The sequence below is a fragment of the Poromitra crassiceps genome, assembly GCF_964638095.1.
Source record: "Poromitra crassiceps genome assembly, chromosome: 1".
Lineage (NCBI taxonomy): Eukaryota > Metazoa > Chordata > Actinopteri > Beryciformes > Melamphaidae > Poromitra > Poromitra crassiceps.
Window position 1 is genome coordinate 63948616 of NC_139623.1, and position 13369 is coordinate 63961984.

Consider the following 13369-nt stretch of genomic DNA (forward strand, 5'->3'; position numbering starts at 1 on the left):
CAAAGTAAAAGCCCATCTTGATGAAAGTGTGCCAGGAGTCGTGTATGCAGCGATTGGGACACACATGGTCATATAGGCCAGTGCAGGCACCGGCCTAAAAAGATATAGTAACAGACACATGAAAGAGCAGTTGTTACTTCTATAATGTAGGCTACTTTATCAATGTCACCTGTAGCCTACTGTAATTTGAGCTTTGGTAGCCTAATAATGTTGTTAATAAAGCAGACTGGATTTAACAGAGAGAGCGAGAGAAAGAGCGCACGAGAGGGAGAGAGAGAGAGAGAGAGAGAGAGAGAGAAAGAAAGACATTACACTGATTTTTATTTTTTATTTAATTTTATAGTCATTATAGGCTACCACAATTTTGACAATATTATTGCTTTGGCAAGAGATGTATGTCCTGGCTGTCAGCCAATAAAGCAATAATGTGTGTGTGTGTGTGTGTGTGTGTGTGTGTGTGTGTGTGTGTGTGTGTGTGTGTGTGTGTGTGTGTGTGTGTGTGTGTGTGTGTGTGTGTGTGTGTGTGTGTGAGTGAGAGAGAGAGAGAGAGAGCCTCAGTCTCAGTTGTGAGTTGGACACCGTGAGAGAAAGATGCGGTCTCTCTCTCTCTCTCTCTCTCTCCCAGCTGAACACATGGACCGAGCCATAAAAGGGCACATCGTTTTTCCTCACAGTTGTTGCACGATATGGAAGCGTACTGGAAGGCTAATTTTAAGCCCGTGGACCTACTATACCGTGTGAGTGCGCGCGCGCGCGCGTGTTTTTTTTATTTAACTCGCTGCTACTGATGATCGCACCCAGCCAGCAGGAGCGTAGTAAGTGTGTGATCTGTGGAGGAAGAGGAAACACAGCGTAGCCTAGGATACAGCTCAGAGACTCCCAGCAAAACTTCTTCACCTGCTGCTGTAGCCTACACATTCAGCCCGAGGCCTAGCCTACTGAGGATTTAAATATGTGATTGGTCTAATTGGTCAGCGTGCACCAGACTGTCATCTGAGAGGGATCTGGTCCTGATGCTGCTGATGTGGTGGATTTCATATAGGCTGTGGCTTCCAAATCCATTTCTGGCTTGATTTATCCCTGACTCAACAAGGATTTTTTTTCATTTATAATCTGGGATGCTTCTTCGAGTGCCACTCACACGGACTTCCATTTAAAGTAAGCTGGACAGTCACTGCTTATTATTATTATTATTATTATTATTATTATTATTATTATTATTATTATTATTATTATTATTATTATTACCTTTATTATTATTATTACATTTCTGGGAGGTTTTGGGCTTAATTTTGCTGTGCGTAATGCTAAAAAACACAAAACTACAATATGTGGACGCACTCTGGCTAAAAGCCATGACAGGTGTGACCCACTGACAGACTGGAGACAGACTGTACAACATGAGTTTGGACGCTGCGAATGCTGTTTGGAGTAACGGGACATCGCCGGGGCTTTACACGGGGACGCAGGCGTCTCCTCCCGGCTCCAACTCCTCCAACCTCACCGCCTATGACCACAGCAGCCACCGGGCGGCGTTGGACCTGGGCCGTGCCGTGCCGGTGGGCATGGTGCTGGCCTTCTTCATCCTGTTTGCCATCGTTGGGAACATCCTGGTCATCCTGTCTGTGGTGTGTAACCGCCACCTGCGCATCCCCACCAACTACTTCATCATCAACCTGGCTATAGCCGACCTGCTGCTAAGCACCACGGTGCGTAACACTCGCAAATGTGCCAAGGCCAGTGGTTCTCAAAGTGGTGTCCGGGGGCCCACAAGGGTCCTTGAGGGGGTTCCAGGGGGTCTCCAGCAAAATGGGGAATATTTCACTATAAGTCAATCCACGTGTAACACAATGACAGACTTTAGGCTGCTGTGTGACTATTTTGTGTCAGTTTAGGGGTCCTTGAGGTGAAAAAGTTTGAGAACCACTGGACTAGGCTACTAGGCTATGCTTTTAGAACATTGCTTGCAGTAAACAAATTAATCCACTGGGTGCTTCTTGTTAAATACCGAGTTACAGCAACAGGCAGGGACGCTATAACTCTATTTAAGTAGGGGGTGCTGCAAGGAAGGAAGTCTCGGTGGCGCCCATAAGGGTGCCGTCGACAATTTTCTTTTTTTTTAATGCGTTTTAGACATATTTAGAGGAATATCTTATTTTAAATGAACCTTAGGTTATATGGTTGTGATGTCATTATTCATTCAGTAGTTTCTCCTTTTCTTACTCACTTTCATGTCACCACCTGCCTTTAGGTCATTTTACACTACAACAGACAGCAACACAGGAAGAAACACTGACGTTATTATTATTATTATTATATTTTATTATCTTATTATCATAAACCAAGTATCAAAAATAACATCTCCACCCTCTTTACTTTACTCATAGTCTTCAACCAAACCCTAAATATCGCAGTATAAAGCAAATAAAACACATTTTAATAAAAATTATTTTTATTGATGTAGCAATTCCAATACAAAACAGCAGAGGGTGTTGCAGCACTCTAACCCCCACTTCCCGCATCCCTGGCAACAGGTTGATTCAGTGCCTTTGATTCTCTACTCTGAGTCTCAGACAAGCACCCGCAAATCCCACTGTGGGCTCCATTTAAAATGCCCCTATACTTGTTCATCCATATAGCCTTCCTTCTCCTTAGATCTGTTTTCTTCTGGGGTGAAGAGTCAGGCTTTTGATGAGATTACGCAATCGATACCTCGACCACCATACATACTGTAGCTATCGCAATAAAACAGTACTTTCCTTAAAGCCGTTGTTGTCCGCTGAAACAGGCTATTCTTGAATGTTGTGTTGTTTTCAATTCTCTGCCTGTCTTTTCAATTGAAAATGGCTGTTGTTCTTCTGCTTCCCAGCAGGGAAACAGCACCCTCTCTGCTGTGGCTACAGGTGGAAACCCATAATTACACATCCGGAAGAACAGAAATTACAGGCTATGGCATGAAAAAAAACTGTTCGTTATTGAAAACTATGCAAGACTGGCCTGTTCAAAGACTGCTTGGGCTTTATACTTATTAGGTCCTATAATCCCAAATAGCAAAGAGAAAACAAAAATGCAAACCAAACAAAGCTCGGGTCTCAGGAGGCTATGCCTGTGTTTTTGTGATCACATGTAAAAAAGCAGGGCCGTTTTGAATGGAGCCCACAGTGGAATTCACGGGTGCTTGTCTGAGGCTCAGACTAGATAATGGAAGGCTGACTCTCATGATCTGAGGATAGTATGTGAGAGATATTAGTGCTGTAGATGTTGCCCATTTAGTTTTGTGGTACTGCTGCAGTACTGCGACAAGTGCCACAAGTGTGGGCGTTTGTTATTTAAATGTTTCATTTGTTCTTAACAAAAGCCATCTGCTTAAGGATGTCTTTACCGATTATCAACCCACTTTGTATCATTATAATGTCGTTAATATAAGCAGATGGGCAGTGTTTACCTTCACTATATGTTTTCCACTGAGAAATATCCTCCATTTGTCTGGATTGCAGAAACCCCGCTCCCGCCAGGTCTCGATGCGATTCTCTGTGGATGTGCGGCACATACTTAAAATATAAAAACTAACAAAAACAGCCACCCTGGAAGTCAAATTGACAGCCCTCGGAGCAGAGTCCGCATCTCGAACATTTCCATTGTGCCGCGTTGTGACATACAACGCGTCACAGCAGAGCATTTTGCCATGGAGGAAATGGGTAGCCTGGGTCCAGACCGTCGAAGCCCCCCATTCCAGAGATGTGGATTTGGCTGTTCTTGCTCTGGCATCGTCATGTGCAAAAGCTTTTTCTCTGGTTGAAAATCCAATCACGGGTGCTGATTGGCTAATGCTGTTGTCAGTCATGCACAACGGAAACACACAGCTGTGGCCAAAGCATTAAAGGTCCCATATGATGCTATTTTTAGCTGTTTAAAACATGCTGTTTTTTTAAACAATGTTACAAAAACAAACCCAACAAAAACCATTATAAGTGTTGGTGACAAACAGCTAACGTAGCTAGCTAATGCTAGCTACGTTAGCTTGTGCTTGTGACTAGGTGGGCCAGAGGAATTGTATGAAACACATCTCCTAGCAAAGGCTACATGGACCAAACAAAAATGAGGACTTGGAGAAGTCAGCAAGTAAATTGGATTAACATTACAGGTTCTGAAAATGTGTGCCTTCATTACTTATTCCAGCTAAACTGCATCGGTTGTTCATATTGTCTATGAAAGGCAGCTGTGCTAGGGTAACGTTAGCATTTGCGAGCGCTAACATTAGCGCTTTACATCCAGGGCTCGACGCTTACCATTTTCCCAAGGAGCACATGTGCTACTGAGTTGAAAAAGTTATTAGCACATTAGCTTCTATCTTCCGACAGGCGATATCCCTAAATAGCGATTTGCGCACTGTTTGCGCATGCTTTAAGGCACGGAAGATAGCGTTCCGCCTTGCGCCATCCGCCAGGTGTTCTGCCGAGTTTTGCTCCCCCGCCGAGCAGCAAAAAAAAACATCCCCACCTCACGGGAGCTACTTGTAATGGGGAGCTACTTGTAATGATTTATACAGAAATGTAACTGTTTCAAAGTGATATAATTGTCTGGTAGACGTGACCTCCCTGATTTCTAAGTTAAAACAGCCCCGAAATATGTTGGGGATGCAATTCTCGGCGGGCATGCGGAAACGTTCACGGCACCTGTCGCAGGCGCAAATTAGAGCCGTGCCAATTCTGCCAAAAATCATCTGCACCCCAAAATGCCTGCGCAAATGGGATTTGGGTGGTCTTAACTACCAGAATTATTCACAGGCGTGGCCAGGCAAGGCTGGGCATTACGTCAATCAAAACCAATCAGGTTCCCGTCTCGCAATGGTTGTTTGCACGAGGTTGCCTCGCCGAGGCATGCAATATGCTGTAATTCTCTCCATGCGTAATAGAGTGTACTCACTCGTGCGAGGACAGAGGGAGCTTATTGACAGATCGTCTGTGGTGCCAATGACCCTTCGGGTTATGAAGGTAAATAGCCTATGTCCATTGTCCCACAAGTGTTCTCAATTAATTTCCCTCTTTGCGATGTGATAAAAGTTTCTCAGTGAGTTATAGTTGATTGCCTCACTGAATTATCTGCTAATACCCAATTTTAGCAGCATAATTTGATGTCTTGGCGTGGCAAGGCTGTGCTTAATGACATATCCAAAAGGAATTCCACTTTCCACTCCGCAAATACCTCTCTGCGCTGGGAGCGCACCTGTAATCTCCGTGCAGAGCGCCCAGCGCAGAGAGGTATTTGCGCATAAGAGGTCCTTTTCAAAGCTCTTAGCGCAAAGTAATTGCGCGCTGCTGACGATTGGGTAACGCCATCTATCCCACATTTTAGCACTGAAACGCCTGCTTTGGCATGGGGCAGCCAATGCCCAGTACAATTATCACAGGCATGCGCTTGTGTCCGCCCCCAATTTGCATTGCGCACGGCGTTAAACGCTTTTGGGAAGATAGAGGCCAAAGAATTTTAGTAGCACAATTCAAATTTGATACAGAACAATATAGCATGTATTTGATATGATTCTATTCATCTCTGATACGTTACAATTAAGTTTAATTCAATTCAAAGTATTATCATGATAAACATGCATTTATTTCCTACCAGAAGGACTCAATAGCTCATTGGCTATTGTTCTGTTGAAAACCATAGCTGTGTAACGTTATCAGATAGCTGATATCAGATAGCGTTAGATGGTCTATCTAATAACAGACAGCATAACGTTAGCCAGATTGTCAACAGGTCTTTTTGAAGACATTTGCTAAGCTTGCATTGCTAATGCAAACATTAGCTGCTAAATAACTAGCGATGTCATTCATATAAGCCAGCTAACGCTAGGCGCTAGCCATCCCTGCTGAAAAAACCAGCATGCACCAGCATAGCTTTTTATGCTGGTGTACCAGCATCCCAGCATCACATGCTGGGATGCTGGTAAATTTGTTGTGTTTTGAAAACACAACAAGTTATGCTGGTGTACCAGCATCCCAGCATGGGATGCTGGTGGTGTGACCAGCATGGGATGCTGGTGGTGTGACCAGCATGGGATGCTGGTGGTGTGACCAGCATGCAATGATGCTGGTATGCTGGTGGTGTGACCAGCATCCCATGCTGGTCACACCACCAGCATGGGATGCTGGTGGTGTGACCAGCATGCGATGATGCTGGTATGCTGGTGGTGTGACCAGCATCAAGGTCTTGTGACCAGCATGGGAAGCATACACCAGTACACCTATGCTGGTGTGCTGGTGTGACCAGCATACACCAGCTATTCTGGTGTCAAAACACAACATGCTGGCCTATGGTTGAATGCTTGTTAACCAGCACCCCATGCTGAGAGTAGTCAGACCAGATAAACATCACAAAAGTAATCTTTCTTGAACTAGTTAAATGAAGACTATTTCAGGTTTACATAACAATATAATTATTTATTAAATAAAAGCAACACAGAGAGGGAGTGGGAGAGAGAACCGCACATACAGCAGTGCACCTGAACAGTCAGCCTGTACCTGTCTTTATGTCAAAAGTATTAAAAGTAAAAGTGCGACTCAACTCAATTAATGTGCTGAAGGCAATTAAAGACTCATTACAATTAAACTCAATTAAATAATAAAACTACTGACTAATTAACAATAACACAACAAACAGGCAACATCACCCGACAAGAAAAGAGGTCACCCCAGGAACAGCTGGAGAAGAGGTGTGCAGGCAGAAATGTCTGGGAGCAGGCTCAATTGGGGAGAACAGGGAAGAACCGCCAACCACCGACATTTTGTCAATAGCCTATGCTCCCTTGAGGAGCAAAGGCCTTAAGTCAAATCAGAAGTAGAGAATTCCACTGAAAAACAATGCAGATTTATTTTGCACAAAATCTCACAATCCTAAAAACTTTATGGAAAAAAACAATGTTTTGCAGGCATTCATTTACCGTAATTAATTAATTTCAGTTATTGAGAGTTGATTTGAGTTCAGTCGTGGACCAGTGATGTCATTCACAAATCACAACTTAAATCAACTCTCAATAACTGTCAAACTAAATGAATGCCTGCAAAACGGTTTACAGTTTTTGGATATGTGTGAGATTATGTGCAAAATAAATCAGCATTGTTTTTCGGTGGAGTGTCCCTTCAAGTGCTATTCTTTGCTTGTTTGTTTATGTCCATTATTTTCTCTGTGATGTAGCATCCAGGCTTCCCCCCTCGAGCTTCCACATCTGCTTCACCCAGGTTTTGGTTCTGGAGCCATTCTTTGTATCAAACTGAAAAGCAAACAGAGATAAATTAGTGGCAGAGTAACACTGTTCTTTGGTCAATATTTCAACTGCCATTTGAAAAAGTGCTACACAAAAGTGACGCATGAGCTACTTTAAAAATTATTTCACTGTACTGTCTGCCCAGGGTCTAGCTGTACAAAGACCTTTCTGGCTCACAGCCCGATTGGTCCCAAGTTCCCAACACATTTTAAAATTCATCTTGAAGTTGATAAGTCAGATACTGTAAGTGGGGGCGTTAAATCGCACCTTTCTGATCCACCTTGGAACCTGGTAAAACAGCTCATCCATTCCAGACACATTACAATTTGGTAAATAAGAGTCCAAATGCAGTGACACATGCATTAGGTTCCATGGGATCATGGCATCAGCTATGTGCACAAATCATTTATTTAACAAGCCAGTCACCTTTAATTAAAACTACAGCCACCCACAGGATATGTCCATCTAGATCGTTTTGGTGTGAGTTGCTGAGTTTTGGAGACACCGGCCATGTTGTGGTGCTCAAAGCACACACAAAAAATAAAAATAAAATAAAATAAAATAAAATCCTTTCCAGAAAGGATAAAAAGCAAGTAGGCCTAGAGGACCACAGGAATAGGTTTTTGGAGAAAAGAAAAGTTCTCAACTTACTTAACAGATTAATGTGTGTCCTCCACTGGCTGTTTCTCCCTCAATGTATGATATCTCATCGAAAACCTGCACACACACAGTATATAGACAAAGAGACAGTGTCCATTAGAAAAGCATGTGTGAAAAGCAGCACTTGCCCCTCCCTCATTACCACCACTGAGGTGCCCTTGAGCAAGGCCCTTAACCCCTTAATGTGTGTGTGAGTGCGAGCAGGGCCCACTTGAAAAAGAGATGGAAATGTCAATATGGTTACATCCAAGATCTACAGAGCATTACAGGGAAACAGTTTAGTGACTGTAATATTTGCACAATTGAAAAGTGAAACCCAACGAAAAAGGTCTGGGTCAGTTTCTCTAGCTTTACTTTACACATCACAAATACCAGGTAAGGTAGAGCTTTCCCCCTGTTTTCATATTTATACAGTAATTAAATCAGCTCCACCATTAAAGTCGAAGTGAACCGGAACGGAATGCACCAGCGCGAGCGTCAGACACTGAAAACGAATTGAGAGGCGGACCATATACGTGTCGATGATTTGATTTGACAATTCTGAGGACTGGCTTTGGGATTGGCCAATCCTGGCGTGTTCCACCCGCAAATCCAGTGGGATTCAGCCTGTTGTCATGCTACACGAGTGGGATCCGCAGAGTACCAGGGAGCCAGCTGCTTCGTGCGGGGCGAGCGGACAATCCGATTCATAGGTGCTGTCCGCCCGCCTGGAATCTCCGAGAGACGACCCCTGACAGCCAGGGAGGCTGTCAGGCTCGGAGGCGCGCGCCATTATCGTTATAAATGTAAATAATATTCCTGGAATGCGTGTTTTAACGAGCCAGTTACATTTCTTTGCATTCTTAGACATTACCGTTTGATTTAGTTTGCATAATTGCTCAAGTTAGTAGTTAGTTTATGGGCTAGAAACTCTGCCAGATGACAGGCAAGGCGCCATTTTCGCCTTCATTTGGAAGAGAAAATGATCCTGTAATGAAGATTTGATTGACAGCTGAACCAAAATACTAAACTAAATACTAAACCAAAATACTAGCCTGTTACAATATAGAATTATCACCCAGCCTGAGCCATAACGCCACCACAAGCGCGCGCACGCACGCACGCACACACACACACACACACACACACACACACACACACACACACACACACACACACACACACACACACACACATCACGGTAAAAAAGTGTTCCCCCCTCAGCGGCCACTCTCCTTCTTACAAGTAATTGACTAACGTGAATAACCTCTTTCTGTCGTAGTAAATAACACACAAGTTAAGCCTACTTCACTCACCTCCACAAATAATCTGCTTCAAGCCGCCGGTTCGTTGTTTCTGGAGTTTATTTGAAGACCGGAGCAGTGAGTGCTGTACTGACAATTGACAAATGGTGCAGACAGGTCCAGCCGCGCGAAAGTTTGGAGATGGTCTCGCGCAGCATATCAGAGGCGTAGTGATACTCAGTTCCATAAAATAGTTCCAATTGAATGGAGGGTATGCAGCACGGACGTCACTTTCCCACTGGAACATGCCCCCTCAATCGGGACTGGCAAAACCTAAAACCTATGGGCAAAACATTCAGCAGGTTCTCTGTTGTTTGGAGCAGTAGGTGTCATTAATCTAGGCTGATTACTGCATTCAAAATCAGTCTTGCTGTCACTCAGTGGGCGTGACCATGCAGTGACTTCTGCCTGTGACATCACGTGCATACCCTCTATGGGAACACTGGCCTCAGAAATGAGTCTGACCCACGGCCACCTAGAGTTTAATTAAAGCCTCTGTTACAGTAGAAAACATAACATAGCTTGAAAGTAATAATAATAATAATAATGACGACAACAACAACAACAACAACAACAACAACAACAACAACAACAACAACAACAACAATAATAATAATAATAATAAAATAATAACAATAACAATAACAATAAAGGTAATAATAATAATAATAATAATAATAATAATAATACATTCATGTGTAATGTTATTTTAAAGGACTATGCTTGATATAGAATTGCATTAGCCTCTTGTATTGTGTTATATTAGCCTGTTACCCTGTAAGGTGTTTTGTTGGGCATGGTTAAAACTTTTTTCTTGTGTGTTGCGTTATTTGTTGCTTATGTTATAACTTGGCCCTGTACCATTTATTTTATCTGGCAAGCTGTCAATGGAGACCAGAAGACGATACAAAATATAAAAAGAAGGCATATAACCCTACCCTGGGTAAACCCAGCCTCCACGTGACCAGTAGCCTGTACTACGAAGCTAGTTTAATGCCTTATCCGAGTAAGTTTGAGTTTAAACCTGGTTTAGCCGTACTACAAAGCAAGTTAACTTTCAATCACCATGGCAACTGACGCTGCAAAGCTAACCTGGTTGCGACCAGGTTAGCTTCAGAGGATAAGATCAAAATCCATGACAGACCCATATAATCGGCTCTCTGGAGTCACTCACCGTTCATATAAGATCGCCATAGGAAAAATAGATTGCAGTCAACTGAGAATATAACAAGAAAAACATTCGTGGCTCTGTAGGCTACATAATTAAATTAAGCCTACTTACCACTTTATGTCTTAACAGCTCAACGATGCGTGGAGAAATATGATCACTATTAATCACCGCGGCGCATATCATGAATGGACCCTCAAATGGAGTGAGGGTGATATTCTCCTACATGCCAGAAAAGCCTATACATATAATATAGATATGGGATAAATATGGATAGCCCCAATACTAAATATGCAGGCTATTCTTGCATCTTTCAGCTGGAACTGTGTCCTGTAGGCTGTATGCCAATATATGAGCAAAAATAGGCTAGTTTTTATCAATGATAATATGCCCGCATCGTCTCAATTCAGTTCAGCAGTTTTCTCTTTTATAGTAGGCTATTAGGCTTTATACTAGGCTATTTTATATATGAATTATTCGATCAGTGCAACCACACACATGAGTGATAGAGATCATTATTCATTGAGCATGCGTTTCTAAATCTATGGTCTAAATAGGCTTACAGATTGTGGAAATGTATAGACTGAGACTGCTGTATCAATGTATGCAGCTGTATCAGACAGAAATCGCTGATCAAAGTAGCCTAAATCAAATGACTGATGTGAATACAAGCTGCTGCTTTAGACAGCCCTTCAGCAGACTATCCAACGCGGATTTTCATTCTGACATTAAATCGCGGATACATTAAATATCCGCTAAAACTCTGATCATGCACTGCGCTTTCATGGAACGAGGAAATGGGTGTGGGCGTGGATCAACTCAGCTGTTCATAATGTGATTGGCCAGCGCACCTCTTTCGCGTGGACGCGCGCCTGTGCACGAGCGAAAAACGTGCGCGTGCACAGGCAGATCCCAGGTCCACTTACCTAGTAAAAAACCAGCGTCGTAGTATCAGTTAACTAGATAGCTTTGATCCTGTTCAGTCAAACCAGATCAAAGGGACTTATCGCGGATCTGTCAAACTAGTTTCGTAGTACAGGGCTCTGCTCTCAGACCTGCTCTGCTCTCGTAGTGACTGAGAGCAGGTCTGAGAGCAGGTCACGTGGAGGCTGGGTTTACCCAGGCTAATATAACCCACCCTATAACCCATAGGGGATGGGTGATGGGCCAGATTGTTTCCCAAACTTTTTCACATCAAGGTCCCCTAAACTAGACCACAGACCCCCAATTTTGTGCCAGGGTCCCCCATCCAATAAAACTTTTGCTTTTAGATGTTTTCCTCATGGTTGCCATGGCAGCCATTTTACTTTCCACTATAACCTAATTATTTTTGCATCAAATCTCCTGAACCAAACATGATGACAGAAAAGGTGATGTCTACCCCTTACTGTATGTTTTCATGGTATGATCCAGTGTAGGAAATTAGCCAGGGGCAAGGCCAAATATGCTCTAATAAATCTCAGAATGCACCAAAAAAACATGATCAAGGGGCAAAAATTGTCCCCAAGATTTTGATAGGCCTAATTATATTCTCATTACATTAATTACATTTTCATTTGCTTCTCTAACACACACTAACACAATTAACTTTTGTAAAACACCCCAAAAAGGGACCTGGGCTTGGCCTGGACACGAAAGTTAAAATTAAATCCATGCCATGGACCAGCAGGGTACAGAGGAGGTCATTTCCATTGTGGAGCACTTCACAATCTCCTCCACCAGCATGACCATGCTGGTCAAGCAATCCCCAGCACAACCATGTTGGTCCACCAGCTTCACCATGCTGGTCCAGCAACTTCACCAGCTTTACCATGCTGGTCCACCAGCTTCATCAGCATGACCATGCTGGTCCACCAGCTTCACCAGCTTCACCATGCTGGTCCACCCGCTTCACCATGCTGGTCCACCAGCTTCATCAGCATGACCATGCTGGTCCACAAGCTTCACCATGCAGGTCCACCAGCTTCACCAGCTTCACCATGCTGGTCCACCCGCTTCACCATGCAGCTCCACCAGCTTCACCAGCTTCACCATGCTGGTCCACCTGCTTCACCATGCTGGTCCACCAGCTTCATCAGCATGACCATGCTAGTCCACCAGCTTCACCAGCTTCACCATGCTGGTCCACCAGCTTCACCATGCTGGTCCAGCAACTTCACCAGCAAGGCCATGGTAGTTTACCAGCTTCACCAGCAAGCGTTAGCTGGTGGACCAGCAAGGTAATGCTGGTCCACCAGCATCAGACCAGCACTAACCAGCATAGACCAGCATCAGACCAGCACTAACCAGCATAAACCAGCATAGACCAGCAAGAAATTCATGCTGGTCTATGCTGGTTTTTTCAGCAGGGATAACTATCGTCTGCTGCAGTGGTAGCTTTGTCTTGTGTACAAATCCATCGTCTGACGCATTTTAATCCCATCTGTTTATGTGACTCTTGTCTTGCCAGCCAGTAACTGGCTAACGCGTATCATTACAGAGTAGACACTTTTCTGGCTGTCCGCTGTCTAAACAGCCAACTGACTGACTGACTGAGCTGAGCGACGAGTCGATCACATGCTTTTTTCAATGGACACCATTGGTTCTGTGCAGTGCTGCCTAAACTACACACTGCAACAACATTGAAACTGAGCATGGCACTAAAAATGAATTGAATGGTTGAATTCTGTATTCGCACACGTGCCCCTTATTGCGTTTTACAATTCACACTGTTCTATTTTTAGTAGCAAATGCGATCAAAATGATCGCACCGTCGAGCCCTGTTTACAACTGCAGTACAACAGATGCTGGAATGAGACACATATTTTCAGAACTTACCACTTCAGTCTTACATCCTTGCTCACTTCCAAGTCGTCTCATCTTTTACTGCAGTTCCGAATCCGTTATTCCATCAGACTGGTGTGTTAGCCAGGGAGCCCAGAGAGATTCAGCTCCAGCAGGCAGTGATCTTGCAAGACTGCTGCCAGCCGGCTGGTTGCCGTGGACACCATG

At 43.8% G+C, this 13369-nt stretch overlaps 1 protein-coding gene across 1 annotated transcript in view; it reads left to right on the plus strand.

Annotated features, from left to right (window-relative positions):
* Positions 1-1400: 1400 nt before the first annotated feature.
* Positions 1401-13369, plus strand: part of LOC310790272 (alpha-1A adrenergic receptor-like) — a gene marked incomplete at both ends in the record, with an annotated part of 78483 nt that continues 66514 nt past the window's right edge. Inside the window, one exon of the mRNA XM_083651942.1 lies at positions 1401-1709. Coding sequence (XP_083508068.1) covers positions 1401-1709 — 309 coding nt within the window. The remainder of the gene's footprint in view (positions 1710-13369) is intronic.